The sequence below is a fragment of the Pistacia vera genome, unplaced genomic scaffold (genome assembly GCF_008641045.1).
Source record: "Pistacia vera cultivar Batoury unplaced genomic scaffold, PisVer_v2 Contig50, whole genome shotgun sequence".
NCBI lineage: Eukaryota > Viridiplantae > Streptophyta > Magnoliopsida > Sapindales > Anacardiaceae > Pistacia > Pistacia vera.
The window spans coordinates 252,841-268,340 of NW_022196335.1; the positions used below are offsets into that span (position 1 = coordinate 252,841).

Genomic DNA, 15,500 nt, shown 5'->3' on the forward strand with positions numbered 1-15,500 from the left:
TGCAATTCTTGATGGGATTAAATTATTCATACTCAATGGTACAAAGTCAAATTTTGCTAATGAATCCTCTATCAAATGTCAAACAGGCTAATTCGATGGTCAATCAAGATGAAAGCCAAAGAATTCATACTAGAATGAATATCAACTCAAAGGTGACCACCGCTCTTTGAGTTCAAAATAATAATAAAAGTCAAAATCAAGGACCAAGGTATAAGGGCAAGAAGCCATATATTGAGTGTGACTACTGTCACTTGCCTGGGTATAAATGAGAAACTTGCTATAAATTGAATGGTTAGCTTGCGGATTACCAATTCACAAGAGGCAAAATAAGTTCGAAAGCTAAAGTTTCAGCCAATCAAGTGCAAACTCAAAACTCAACTCCAGAAGTTTTAGATGCTAGCAATTTTAATACATCAGTTGGTCTAGTACTGACTTCAGAGCAATACAATCAAATTCTCCAGTTATTGGGCAAAGAAAATGGTGCTCTTCCAGCTACTAATCTTGCAGGTAATTTTGCTACTTTACTCTCTTGCTTGGATGATAGTAGTTGGATCTACAGGAGCTACAGACCATATGACTTCCAATTATTCCATTCTAAAATCTCCTATCACCATAGAACCATCATCAAAATCTCTTGTAGGATTACCAAATGGCACCAAAACTTACATTAAGCATGTTGGTTCTGTTGATCTGGGATTCTGGATAATGGTGTTCATCTTTCATAAGTTTTACATGTACCAGATTTTAAACACAACTTATTCTCTGTTTCAAAATTCACTGCTTCTAACCATTGCTCTATCACATTCTATACTGACTTTTATTTCATTCAGGATCTTTGCAATGGCAAATTGAAGGGGATTGGTAGAAGCCAAGGACTATATTATTTTGATTCAAATATGAAAATTCCATCAATATTGTCAGGTGTAGAATTGTTAAATAACACTATTTGTAATGCCTTAAATGTTTCACATTCAAACAGTACTATACCTCTTGATTTTCAGTTGAATAAAACTTTGATTACTGCTGCTTCTTTTATGTCTACAAGTTTATCTACTAATCTTGAGTTATGGCATCAAAGATTAGGTCATACTCCTTATGCAGTTTTGCAACTTATGCATCATAAACTAAATGTGTCTAATGCTCTTCCTTGTATTGTTTGCCCATCAGCTAAACAAACTAGGACTCCTTTTCCTTATAGTAGTTCACAATCGAATAGTATCTTTGATCTCTTGCATATGGATGTTTGGGGTCCATATACGACACAAGTCATGATAATACTAGGCATTTTCTTACCATATATAGTAGATGATTACTCTAGAGTTACTTGTCTCTTCCTTATGCAGTTCAAATCTGATTCTTTAGCCACCATCAAACACTTTCTTCAAATGGTACAAACTTAGTACCATTTCACTCCAAAATGTATTAGGACAGATAATGATCTTTAATTTTTCAATAAGGATTGTCATGGCTTATTCACTAGTAAAGGCATTATGCATCAAAGTTATTGTGCCTATTCTCCCCAACAAAATGGTATTGTTGAGAGGAAGCATAGGCACAACCAACAAGTAGTTGTGGCCTTGAAATTTCAGTCTAATGTTCCAAATCATCTTTGGCGTTATTGTGTGCAAATAGCCGTGTATCTAATTAATAGGTTTCCTACTTTTGTTATTCTAGGATTATCACCTTTTGAAAAGTTTTTTGGTAAACCTCCCTCATGGGATCATCTAAAGGTGTTTGGTTCTTTGGCTTATGTTACTGTCCTCACTTCTAAGGATAAGTTGTCCTCAAGGTCTACTTCTTATGTTTTCTTGGGTTACTCTTTAACTCAAAAAGATTATTTGCTTTATAATCTTTCCTCACATTGTGTTACTATCTCTAGGGATGTCATTTTCTATGAAACTATATTTCCTTTTACCTGGTCTAAATCATCACAACATCATTTTCTTGTTGACTCTACTTTCCTTGATTTAGAGTCAGTTTAGTCTCTTGTACTTCCTACCTCTAATGATGATTTGCCTCTTGTCTAGACCATAAAACCTCCCTTCTCACACCCCACTTCATTAATTGACTAGCCTGACATTGCCTACCCTGCTATACCTCCACCAAACCAGAATGTTTCTTCTCTACCTATTAGGAGATCCAATCGAGCTACTAGACCTCTAATTTGGACATTAGAATTTGTTTGTCCCTCCATTTCCACTTCTTCCTCAGCTAACTTCACCCACTATCTCATTTCCAATTTTGTTTCTTATGCTCACATTTCACCTACTTACAAAGCCTATTTGTCAAATCTATCCTTGGTGGAACCTATTAGTTTTTCTCAAGCCTCTCATAATCAAAATTGACTGGCTGCTATGCAGAAAGAAATTCAAGCTTTAGAGCAAAATAATACTTGGCCATTAGTTCATTTACCTCTTGGTGAAACCCCCATAGGTTGTAAGTGGGTGTATAAGCTTAAGTATAAAGCTAATGGTTCTTTGGAAAGGTATAAGGCTCAGTTAGTTGCTAAGGGATACACTCAGCAAGCTAGTATAGATTATGTCGAGACCTTTTCCCCTGTTATCAAGATGGTTACTGTTGGGACCATTTTGACATTGGCTTCCTTGCATGATTGGCCTTTTTATCAAATGGATGAAGACAATGTCTTTCTACAAAGGCATCTACAAAAGGAAACTTACATGACTTTACCTCAAGAATTTGTAAAGTAAAAGGCAGAACACTGTTTGTAGGCTTCACAAATCCCTTTATGGTTTGAAGCAGGCTTCTAGAGCCTAGAATTATAAGCTTACACACTTCTTGCTAGAGGTTTTAGCCAATCTAAGTCTGATTATTCTTTGTTTATCAAGAGTGCAGATTCTTACATTGTCATGTTATTAGTGTATGTGGATGATATAGTCATCACAGAAAACAACATTGATATGATCCATCAAACCAAACAAATGTTGCATTCTAATTTCAAATTGAAGGATTTGGGTTTTTGAGATATTTCTTAGGTTTTGAGGTTGCTAGATCCTCTAAGGGCATCAGCTTATGTCAAAGGAAGTATGCATTGGAGCTTATTTTTGAATCTGGACTATCTGGTTCTAAGTCTTCCTTAGTTCCTATGGATTCTAATTTGAAGCTCACATCAATTGCCTATGATGATCTATTTCCCACTGGCAGTGATCCTCTTCTTTCTGACCCAAGTGTCTATCAAAGATTGGTAGGGAAACTACTGTATTTATGTATGACTTGACCTGATTTATGCCACTCTGTTAACTTGTTAAGCCAGTTCATGCATAAACCCAAGGATTCTCATATGGCTGCTGCACTTAAAGTAGTCAAGTATGTTAAGTTAGCTTCAGGATTGGGATTGTTTTTCCCATACTAAGAATACTATGGATCTGTTGGCCTATTGTGATTCTGATTGGGCCTCTTCCCTCATGACAAGGAAATCAGTCACTAGATATTGTATTTTCCTTGGTAAGTCTTTGATCTCCTGGAAATCCAAGAGGCAAGCAACTATTTCCAAATCATCTTCTGAAGTTGAATATAGGGCGATGGCTTCCACTGTATGTGAGATCATTTGGTTGGTGCAACTCTTTACTGAACTTCGCCTTCCTAAGTTGATTCATGTTCCTCTCCACTGTGACAATCAAGCTGCAAATCACATTGCCTCCAATCCCATGTTTCATGAGAGGACAAAGCATGTTGACAATGACTATCATATTGTCAGGGAACAAGTCAAACTTAGCCTGATTAAGACTGCTTATATTCCTTTTTCAGAGTAGCTAGCTTATATGCTCACCAAAGCTCTTGACAGCAATCTTCATTCCAAATTATTACACAAGTTAGGTGTTCTTGATCTTTATCACCCTCCAACTTGGGGCGGGGGGCGGGGCTTAAATAATGTTCAGTTTATTGTTTAGTTTACATTACAGTTTGTACAGTTGGTTAGTTAGCTAAGTAGTTTGTTTAGTTGTAACTAGAGTTAGTTGTTAACTTGAGTAAGTTGTATGTTGACTACTATAATATATATAACAGTGAGAAATGAATAAAGAAGTAGTACGAATTTTTCCCAAATTTCTTCCTTTGCATTATTTTCGTTCTCTTCAACACCTCATGTTCTAGGTTAATGTGTTGTGCGACAGGGTATAAGCAACATTAAACTCAGCTTTTAACGTGCCTTCCTGGGAGTTCTTATTCTGGCTTCTGTTATTTTTGTGATACTAGGCTTTTGATACTTGCTCTCTTGCTTTGTATATCCTACGCATGCTATAGTTTCTTTTGTGTTGTTTTGTTCCTTGGGCCTCTCCAAGGTTCTTTTGTGCAGGGATAGTTACCTTTTTAGGATGTATTCTTTATTCATTTATAAAATAACCTCTTACCCAACTTTTTAATTTAATTGAGTTAATTCTTTATCATATGTAATATCAAACACATAGATTACTCAAACAATCCGTAACAAAACTTTTAACAAAAATGAGTAAAATGTTGAATTAGAATTGACTAAATCATTTAGCAACGGGTGAGAGTTGAAATCTTTTAAAATATATTTAATTAAAATATGTATGTGTGAGGTTGATTATTTTTTAATTTGTTATCTTGAGTTAACAACTGGTCTCCTCTCGTCAAGCATCTTCGGGTGTGTTTGTTTTATTATTTTGGATATTTTTAGAGTTTGGTGGGAATTACGAGGTAGGATTTAAAAATTAACAAAACACCCCTTAATAAAAACATTTAGAATTATAAAAACACCCCCACCCACCCATTAATATCGGCAGTCGGCCACCACCGCCAGAGGGTGGTCGAATTTGCCGTATCAGTGCACGACCGACTAGATTTGGTCGGTCGTGTGTTGAGATGGCCTTTTCCAGCCAAATCCACCATGGATCTAGCCGAAAAAGGCCAAATCTATGGCCAGATCTGGCCATGTTTGGTTGTCAACGAAGGCCAAGATATGGCCATCTTTAGCCATCTTTGACGACTAGCTACTGCCAGATCCACGGTGGATCTGGCCAGAAAATGATAGATCGACGCACTAGCAACAAGATCCAGCCGGTAGTGCGCTATTATACCAGATTCCGGCCACTTTTCGGTGATAACCATCAGAATCTGGCAAATGTAGGTGGGTGGATACGGGTGTTTTTGTTAATTTTTAAACTTTTTTCTGTGGGTGTTTAATTAAATTAATAAACTTAAAGGGTCTAAAAGTAATTGAATAAAATATAATAGTATTTCCTAAATAATTAAAAAAACAATTATTTTGATAATAGGATTGGAAATAGGATAGAAAATAGTATACCAAACAGACCCTTCAATATTTCTTCTTTAGAGATAATTTATCTTAACAACAGTGGCCTATTCAGTAGTCTCCCAGCGGATATCTGCAATCATCTTCTAGCACTTCAGTACCTTAGTCTTTCTCGTAATATGATTAGTGACACTATTCCCAAGAATTTCAACGACTGTACTTCTCTAGAAGTTTTACTTTCAGTCAAAAATCGCCTAACAGGTACAATCTTGCTTCAATTTATGTATTTTAGGTATTAATACTATTTCTTAACTAAATATTTATTTTTAGTTGAATCTCGTAAACTCTTTTGGGGGCGTTTGGTTGAAGGTAATTTAAGATTATTGGGGTTATATCATCTTATATTACTTTATTACCATATTTGGTTGTCAAGTAATATAAGATTTCGATAATGTTGCATTATCAATAGTTGTTACTGTTGATAATATTGGAGGTAATCTGATTATCTCTATTTTCTTAGGTATTGTAAGATTACCAAGGTAATCTTATTTTTGTTGCAATTCTATCCCTTATTAATAAAAATTTTGGACAATAATGCCCCTATTTTAAAATCAATTTACATTAATATACCATTTCAATTTTACCCTTGTTTAATTAAGTTTTTGGACAATAATGCCCTTATATTTAAAACAAATTACAGATCACCACCCCCAGCCACCGTCACTGACAACAGGCCAACCACCACGAACCGCCGTCGGAAAGTTGCTGGAGTCCCTAAAAATGACCGAAAGTCGCTAGAAGGCTCCAGGAGGCTTTGAGATGGCCGTTTCTGGCCATATTGATGGCCGAAAATGGCCATATCAGGCTAGATCTGGCCGAAAATGGCCAGATCTATTCTGGCCATTTCCAACCAAATCGATGGATTTGGCCGTTAAGAGCCAAATCCCTAGCCATTAGTGGCCAGATCTGGGTGAGATCTGGCCGATAATGGCCAAGGATCTGGTCGTTAACAGCCAGATTTTTAACGGCCAAATTCATTGATCTAGCCGAAAATGGCCAAAATAGATCTGGCCATTTCCAACCAGATCTGGCCTGATATGGCCGTTTTCGGCCATCAATACGGCCAGAAATGGCCATATCGGAGCCTCTTGGTCACAGTGAGCTACTCACGACGACTTTCGATGACTTCTAGCGGTGGTTTGTGGTGGCGGCAGGGGGTGGGGGTGATTTTGTCATAAATTAAAGTTTTACGTAAGCGGGGGTGTTTTAGCTAAATCTGAAATATTGGGGGTTAAAAAAATTATTCAAAAATTAATAATAAAAATAATATTATATTAATATTTAAAAAGATGTCAAGTTAGTAATTTAAATAACATACTCACCAATTTATTCCCTCTAACCAAACATATTAATATAACATACTCACCAACTAACCCAACACATTTTTCTAAAAATTCCCAATAATCTTTAAGGTAATATAAGAATCCAGTATCGAACATTTCCAATAATCCAACATTTCCTGGACCAAACGCACCTTTTAAGGTATCCCAAAAGCTGAAGGCTTTATGCATCAATATTTGCATTTTGGCAAGTGAAATTCCAGACGAGATTTGAAATTTGCAGTCTCTACGAGACCTGGCCCTAGGTTGCAATGGCTTAACTGGTATAATTCCAGCATCAATCTTCAATATTTCAACCATAGCAAATATTGGTCTAAACCTGAATAACCTTTCGGGCTGTCTACTGTCAAGCTTAGGCCAATGGCTTCCGAACCTCTAGATTCTTGACGCAGGGCGAAATAAACTTCCTGGAGTGATCCCCAACTCCATCTCCAATGCTTCCAAACTCACTTCCCTAGATCTGACCGAAAACTCATTTTCTGGCCTTTTTCCAAATACATTTGGCAACTTGAGACTCCTTAAATATCTTGGCCATGTGGCAAATAACTTGACCACTGAATCACCCACTACAGAATGGAGCTTTCTCTCTTCTTTGACAAATTGCAGAGAACTAAAAGTTCTTTACTTAGATTGTAATCCATTGTATGGCGTCCTTCCCCTTTCAATTGGGAATATATCAGCATCTCTTCAAATTTTTCATGCAAGTAATTGCAAGATCAAGGGCAGCATTCCGGCAGAAATTGGTAATTTACATAGCTTGTTTGGTTTAGACCTTTCGATGAATGACTTGAATGGATCTATTCCAACTGTGGGAAGATTACCCAACCTCCAAGCTCTAAGCCTCAGAAATAACAATTTGCAGGGATCTGTTCCATATAAGCTTTGTAACTTAGAGAATTTCTATGAATTATACTTTAAGTACCAATGATCTCTCCGGACGCATACAACCGTGCTTGGTGAAATTGATTTTTCTAAGATATCTTTTCTTGGACTCCTACAGATTGACTTCAGAAACCGTCGTCCTTATGGAGTCTTAAAGACATCTTGGAAGTAAATCTGTCATCAAATTCTCTAAGTGGTTCCCTCTCTTCAGACCAACAAAATTTAAATGTTAAGAGTTCTAGATTTTTTCAAAGAATCAATTATCAGGTAATATTCCTGTCACTCTCGGGCACATTGAAACTCTAGAAACTCTATCTTTAGCTCACAATAAATTTGATGGGCCAATCCCTACCACATTTGGCACTTTGATAAGCTTGGTATCACTGGATCTCTCAAACAACAGTCTCTCAAGTGAAATTCCTAAGTCAGTGGAGTCGCTCTCATATCGTAAAAACTTTAACGTGTTGCTTAATAGGTTAGAAGGGGAAATTCCCACCAAAGGACCTTCCAAAAACTTTTCAGCTTGATCATTTTTGTTAAATCATGCATTATGTGGATCACTAAAGCTAGGCGTACCTTTGTGCGAGGGTGGCACCATCAAACGATCTAAGACAACCATTACACTTGTATTGAAATATATTTTGCCTTTGATCTTGTCAATTTTATTGATAGTGATTGTCATCATTGTCTTCAAAAGGTGTCGGTACAAAAGAAAAAATTCCCCCATTGATGAAGTTGATTTGTTACCTTTAGCGAAATGGAAAAGAACATCATATCTAGAAATTCAACAAGCAACTGATGATTTTAGCGAGTGCAACTTGCTTGGTACAGGTAGTTTTGGCACAATATTTAAAGGGATGCTTTCAGGTGGGACTAATGTTGCGATAAAAGTTTTTAATTTACAAGTAGAGCAAGTACTTAGGAGCTTTGACTCTGAATGTGAAGTGTTGCGCAACATTCGTCATCAGAATCTCATAAAAATCTTGAGTAGTTGTAGTAATATTGATTTTAAGGCCCTGATACTTGAATTTATGCCGACTGGAAGCTTTGAGAAGTGGTTGTATTCTCACAACTATTGTCTAGATATGCTGCAAGGGTTGAACATAATGATAGATGTTGCATCCGCTCTTGAGTACCTCCATCACGGTTATTCAACACCTATCATCCATTGTGATTTGAAGCCAAACAATATCCTACTGGATGAAGATATGGTTGCACATGTGAGTGATTTTGGTATTGCAAAACTCTTGAATGATGGAGATTCTAAGACACGAACTACAACACTAGCCACTATTGGATATATGGCACCGGGTGATGTTTCTACTCTAAATCTTAAATTTATATTTTAACTGTTCACACTAAATATTCAAGCATACACATACTATATGGTCTATTATCAATTAGAATATTATATACCGATCATTTGTTTTTAATGATGAAATTAAATTTAAATTTTGTAGAGTACGGATCAATGGGGATTGCTTCCACAAGAGGTGATGTCTACAGCTTTGGTGTTTTATGTATGGAAACTTTTCACAAGAAAGAAGCTTACAGATGAGATGCTTGCTGGAGAAATGAGTTTAAAGAATTTGGTAGAGTCGTCACTGCCTCATGCAGTGACTGAAGTTGTGGATGCTAATTTGTTGAGAGACAAGAATCCTTTTGATGCCAAAGTGAATTGCATGTTAAGTATCATGGATTTGGCTTTGAAATGTTCCATGGAGTCACCTGAACAGAGGATCAATATGAAAGATGCATTAGCAAAACTCAAGAAGATCAAATTTCAGTTTCAGAAAGATGTTTTGGGCACCTAAATAATGTGGTATTGTTGTGTATGTTATTCATGAATTTAATTTCTTGTTTAAGATCATTCTAATCAGTAGTTATCTAGTCAAACATTGAATAACGGATTTTGAGCTAGCTTCAATTTCTAATGTGTAATGGAGAAGTGGCCATATTTGTGATTGCAAAATATTCAGTTTAGCTTCCTTCAGATTATGATATTAAAGTACTACATGCTTAAGAGTGCAGGAAAGGTTGAAACAATTTCTATAACCTCGAAAAATTTGTAGTTATATCAACAACTTTTATTTTTCTGGACATTCGCAAACTGGAAATAAAGTCAATAAATAGATAAAAAACTTAAAACAATCTACTGTTTTATGAACTTCAACCTGTTTTAATAATTATGATACAGCACATTATTAGAAGCCCCTTGATTAATTTAACAATACAGAAGAAGACTTTATTTCTTGTTTTAAACAACAATGAAGAAACAAGAACTAGATACATAATCCCTTATTGTGAAATCCACTAAAGCTATACCATAACATAAATGGAACATAAAAATCAAGGTACCACCAAAATTGATTAGCATTCCCTGAAGGCCTCATAGCGCCTGTGAGGTTCTGATCTGCTGCATAGTGCCATCTGCAGGCATCTGTTTTGAGGCATCGGCTAATGCCGCAACTGCTGCAGCTGGGCTCATGCTTTGGTACTGAGAAGGCAACGGGGCAGCTTGATGTGATGCATAGTAAACTTGTTCATGAGCAGGATTAGCATACTCATAACCATAATTAGCAGCAGCACCAGAAGCAACCGCAATAGACTGAGAAGGATGTTGCAATTGAGAGTAACCAACATACTGTTGTTGAAATTGATTAGCAGGAATTTGGACTAACGCAGGAGTTGAAGTCACAGCCGTTCTGTATACACTTGCAGGCATTTCAGGTTTAGCTTGAGTAGCTGTTTTTGTGGGGTAAATCGGTGGAATTGAGTCTTTGTATGCTGCAGAGGCTGCAACTACCGTCGGAGTTGGAGGCGTCAGTGGGCGGCTTGAGGCCACAACAGTACTAGTGTCAACTAGATTAGATTGCATTGACATGAATGGTTGGTTTTGAGTAACTGGCATTACATAAACCGGGTATTGTGGATCAGTTGGGTGGTGAAGTTGTTGCGGTGGTGGTGCATACACTTGATGATAGTAAGATGAAATTGGCACCGGATTGGTTGCAGGATGGGGAATATAGTGCATGCTCGCGTGTGCAAATTGTTGTTGTTGTTGTTGTTGTTGATGTGTTTGTTGTTGTTGTTGATCTGATTGTGGAGGCAAAACATAAGTCTGATCTTGAATTTGTGAGCTTGGAATTGGGATTTCACTACTTGTATTTGGGCTCGTGGGACCTCTGCTCTCCCTGTGTGTAGCAACAACTTGGTCTTGATAATACATGGGCTTAGAAAGAGAACTTGCAGATGCAATGCTGCTGTCACTGTAAAAATTTTCTCATCAATTATCATTTCGAATACAATAGATGGAATATGAGATACAATAAAAAAATACATTATGAAAGATCTAAGAGAAAGAATGAATTACCTTGCAACAGAGTCAGGGGAAGGCAAATTGTAAGCTGTACCGGCTTTGTGTTGAACTGGCTGCAATGGCAATGGAGGTTTCCTTAACCGGACAGGATTACCATGATCCGATCTCTCATCATCAGATAAAATCCTACTTGAATTTTCACTAGACGCAACTGTATGATTAAGTGAAGTCAGAGCCCCGGAACTACCCAAACTCACTGGAATTGGAGGTGGAATACCTGAGTGAACAACTAATCCATCATCCTGCCTCTGCAAACCACTATGAGCAAAACTCATCTGAGCAAATTNAGAGTGCAGGAAAGGTTGAAACAATTTCTATAACCTCGAAAAATTTGTAGTTATATCAACAACTTTTATTTTTCTGGACATTCGCAAACTGGAAATAAAGTCAATAAATAGATAAAAAACTTAAAACAATCTACTGTTTTATGAACTTCAACCTGTTTTAATAATTATGATACAGCACATTATTAGAAGTCCCTTGATTAATTTAACAATACAGAAGAAGACTTTATTTCTTGTTTTAAACAACAATGAAGAAACAAGAACTAGATACATAATCCCTTATTGTGAAATCCACTAAAGCTATACCATAACATAAATGGAACATAAAAACCAAGGTACCACCAAAATTGATTAGCATTCCCTGAAGGCCTCATAGCGCCTGTGAGGTTCTGATCTGCTGCATAGTGCCATCTGCAGGCATCTGTTTTGAGGCATCGGCTAATGCCGCAACTGCTGCAGCTGGGCTCATGCTTTGGTACTGAGAAGGCAACGGGGCAGCTTGATGTGATGCATAGTAAACTTGTTCATGAGCAGGATTAGCATACTCATAACCATAATTAGCAGCAGCACCAGAAGCAACCGCAATAGACTGAGAAGGATGTTGCAATTGAGAGTAACCAACATACTGTTGTTGAAATTGATTAGCAGGAATTTGGACTAACGCAGGAGTTGAAGTCACAGCCGTTCTGTATACACTTGCAGGCATTTCAGGTTTAGCTTGAGTAGCTGTTTTTGTGGGGTAAATCGGTGGAATTGAGTCTTTGTATGCTGCAGAGGCTGCAACTACCGTCGGAGTTGGAGGCGTCAGTGGGCGGCTTGAGGCCACAACAGTACTAGTGTCAACTAGATTAGATTGCATTGACATGAATGGTTGGTTTTGAGTAACTGGCATTACATAAACCGGGTATTGTGGATCAGTTGGGTGGTGAAGTTGTTGCGGTGGTGGTGCATACACTTGATGATAGTAAGATGAAATTGGCACCGGATTGGTTGCAGGATGGGGAATATAGTGCATGCTCGCGTGTGCAAATTGTTGTTGTTGTTGTTGTTGTTGATGTGTTTGTTGTTGTTGTTGATCTGATTGTGGAGGCAAAACATAAGTCTGATCTTGAATTTGTGAGCTTGGAATTGGGATTTCACTACTTGTATTTGGGCTCGTGGGACCTCTGCTCTCCCTGTGTGTAGCAACAACTTGGTCTTGATAATACATGGGCTTAGAAAGAGAACTTGCAGATGCAATGCTGCTGTCACTGTAAAAATTTTCTCATCAATTATCATTTCGAATACAATAGATGGAATATGAGATACAATAAAAAAATACATTATGAAAGATCTAAGAGAAAGAATGAATTACCTTGCAACAGAGTCAGGGGAAGGCAAATTGTAAGCTGTACCGGCTTTGTGTTGAACTGGCTGCAATGGCAATGGAGGTTTCCTTAACCGGACAGGATTACCATGATCCGATCTCTCATCATCAGATAAAATCCTACTTGAATTTTCATTAGACGCAACTGTATGATTAAGTGAAGTCAGAGCCCCGGAACTACCCAAACTCACTGGAATTGGAGGTGGAATACCTGAGTGAACAACTAATCCATCATCCTGCCTCTGCAAACCACTATGAGCAAAACTCATCTGAGCAAATTTCTCTTCCATCCCATTCTTCTGATCCTCAACACGAACACGAATCGGTGGCAAATTTGACATTGAAGGACTTGAAGAAGACGAGCCAAAAGACGAACTAGTTTCTACAATAGGCGAATCTGGCATAGAATAATGCACTTCATGCGCCACATTTTTCACCTCCCTGTTGTGATCGGCCTCAGGTGGAGCCTCCAAGTCGTTATCGTTATCAAGATTTAGTAAGCAATCCATGGTGGTATCAGAGAGCCCTCTAGGAAGTAGCCCGGAGCCATTGAGAGCGTCAACAAACCAAGTTTCAGATTTGGCATCATCAAGAAGTGATCCCATGGAGGCTGCAGTTTCAGGCTTGTTAAAGAAAAGAAACAGACGAATCCGTGTAGAAGATACAGAAGTTGAAGTTGATGTTAACCGGTCATATTCTTCGATCATGTTCTCGAGATCCTCTTCAGTTGTGATGGATACAAGAGAGTCAAGATCTTCATTAGGAAGCTGGTATTTCATCGTGAAGCTTCGGCCATGGAGAAGAGAACGAGAGAGGCGGGTGCAAAGAGAAGAAAGTGACGAGTGGCGGTCGACCACCACCAGGCGCGTATCTCCACCTACATAGCAGAGAGATTTGTCGTGGGGACGGGGGATAATGTGGCCGCCGTAACTGCACATCAGGCGGAGCTTGGCACCAGGGACTGGCGGCAGAGGGTCATCATAAGTGTCATTATTGCGGGAGCGAGGAGAGGAGTCAATGGAGTCAGGATAATTGAGATGGATAGCAGTGGCAGCAGGGACGGCGGTGGTGGTAGCAGCGGGGATGGGGGTGCTGGTGGGGGTGGTGGGGAGGGGTGGCAGAGGTGGTGGATCCATCAGGAACTTGGTGTTTGAGTTTGTTTTTTATTTGAGGTAATGACTAAGAGAAGTCAAAGAAATTTGATGGTTTTATGCTTCATTTAAATTCAAAGTTGATTGTAGGAGGGAACTGAATAAATGAATGACTTTGATTTTATACGTTTAAAAACAGGTTCAATCAATTTGATACAAGCAGATCTATTTTGTAATAAGTCTTGAAGTCTTGCGAGATTTGTCCTAAGTTTTCGAGTAGATTTGATGGTGGATTATCTTACAATTTATCAGCTTAAACTAATGAAGATAATGGTGGAATAAAGTTTATAATTGGCCATGCTATTGGCAAACTCCAAGATTGTTAGTTACTATGTTATAAAGTCAGTTTGTTTCACTTAGAAAAGATGTTTATCTTTTCCATTGTGCATAAAGCAATCAAAGGATACAATTGGGTTAATGTAATTTTATGATACTAATAAAAGTATCATAAAACAGTCTCTTAAATTTCTTGTATTGACACATTATTAATCATATCATATGGGATCTTAAAATTCCATCTTTGTGTAAAGAGTATTAGTATATTTTAAAGCCTTATATACTAGAAAATTTAATTGAAATTTTATTATTTTTACATTGATTGATACCATCTAATGAGATTTATATTTAAAAAATGCACATGCATGTTGCTGGTGGTTGAAACCAAAAATATTCAAAGCTTAACCTAATCCCATCCCAATGATCCCATTGTATTAGAAATCCTTTTCAATTGGAAATAATTTAATTTAGGAAAGAAAATTTAGCTTTTTAACTACCTCTGAGTGGTTGAGTGGTTCAATAGAGACTTTTGAGTATTTTACTCAAGAGGTCATGAATTCGAGTCTCTTCTCGATTGCTAATATGAGTGATCGCTAGAGCTCGTATTTAGTCGATAATTTCAGAATCCTTAAAGATTAATTGAGATATGTGTAAACTGATAGAATACCTCGGTCATTTAAAGTTAAAAATAAAAAAAAAATAAAAACGTTGGTTGGTGAGCTAATTATTGGAAGTGAAGTGAATTGGTGTGATAAAATTATCGGGAGTTTAATACTTAAGCGAAGGCCATGCATCAGGACTTGGTGGGAATTGGACTGATCACATGCAGTAGTATAGGTAATTGTGCCCATGTATATTATTTTTCTTATTTATTATTGAGTAATGAAATTGAAGAGAGGTTCGATAGAGAGGCACTCGTTAATGGCCAGCTGCTCTTATAAAATTAAGCAAAATTCATCACTTTTGACAGTTTGCGTTTGCACTTTGCTTCCTTCAGATACGAGGAAGCTGTAAGACCATAACTTCAATATTCACCATAGCAAATATTGGTCTAAACCTGAATAACCTTTCGGGCTGTCTACTGTCAAGCTAGGCCAATGGCTTCCGAACTCTAGATTCTTGACGCAGGGCGAAATAAACTTCCTGGAGGATCCCCAACTCCATCTCAAGCTTCCAAACTCACCTCCCTAGATCTGACCGAAAACTCATTTTCTGGCCTTTTTCCAATACATTTGGCAACTTGAGACTCCTTAAATATCTGGCCTGTGGCAAATAATGACCCCTGAATCACCCACTACAGAATGGAGCTTTCTCTCTTCTTACAAATTGCAGAGAACTAAAAGTTCTTTACTTAGATTGTAATCCATTGTATGGCGTCCTTCCCCTTCAATGGGAATATATCAGCATCTCTTTAATTTTTCATGCAAGTAATTGCAAGATCAAGGGCAGCATTCCGGCAGAAATGGTAATTTACATAGCTTGTTTGGTTTAGACCTTTCGATGAATGACTTGAAGGATCTATTCCAACT

General features: G+C 37.6%; 3 protein-coding genes across 3 annotated transcripts; 1 reads left to right on the plus strand and 2 right to left on the minus strand.

The window, feature by feature from the left end:
- Nucleotides 1–7,411: 7,411 nt before the first annotated feature.
- Nucleotides 7,412–9,329, plus strand: LOC116105499 (receptor kinase-like protein Xa21). The gene is made up of 4 exons (XM_031391912.1): nt 7,412–7,517; nt 7,783–7,990; nt 8,213–8,826; nt 9,166–9,329. Exons 1-4 carry the CDS (start codon nt 7,412–7,414, stop codon nt 9,327–9,329), a joined length of 1,092 nt encoding a protein of 363 aa, XP_031247772.1.
- A 487-nt stretch (nt 9,330–9,816) lies between these two features.
- On the minus strand, nt 9,817–11,552 carry LOC116105500 (atrophin-1-like). The gene is made up of 3 exons (XM_031391913.1): nt 11,502–11,552; nt 10,889–11,208; nt 9,817–10,784 (listed from the first exon to the last, which is right to left on the minus strand). The coding sequence occupies exons 1-3, from the start codon at nt 11,550–11,552 to the stop codon at nt 9,905–9,907; spliced, it is 1,251 nt and encodes a 416-aa protein (XP_031247773.1). The 3' UTR covers nt 9,817–9,904.
- Nucleotides 11,549–13,680, minus strand: LOC116105501 (nuclear factor of activated T-cells 5-like). Its single transcript, XM_031391914.1, has 2 exons — nt 12,533–13,680; nt 11,549–12,428 (listed from the first exon to the last, which is right to left on the minus strand). Exons 1-2 carry the CDS (start codon nt 13,678–13,680, stop codon nt 11,549–11,551), a joined length of 2,028 nt encoding a protein of 675 aa, XP_031247774.1.
- Nucleotides 13,681–15,500: the final 1,820 nt, after the last annotated feature.

Excerpts from the sequence above, each read along its gene's own strand:
- LOC116105499 (XM_031391912.1), top strand. The coding sequence starts at position 7,412 with ATGAATGACTTGAATGGATCTATTCCAACTGTGGGAAGATTACCCAAC. Across the intron at positions 7,518-7,782 it reads ATCTGTTCCATATAAGCTTT|GTAATATTCCTGTCACTCTC; the intron begins GTAACTTAGAGA and ends ATCAATTATCAG. Across the intron at positions 7,991-8,212 it reads TTTAACGTGTTGCTTAATAG|GTGTCGGTACAAAAGAAAAA; the intron begins GTTAGAAGGGGA and ends TGTCTTCAAAAG.
- LOC116105501 (XM_031391914.1), bottom strand. The coding sequence starts at position 13,680 with ATGGATCCACCACCTCTGCCACCCCTCCCCACCACCCCCACCAGCACC. Across the intron at positions 12,429-12,532 it reads TCCCCTGACTCTGTTGCAAG|TGACAGCAGCATTGCATCTG; the intron begins GTAATTCATTCT and ends AAATTTTTACAG.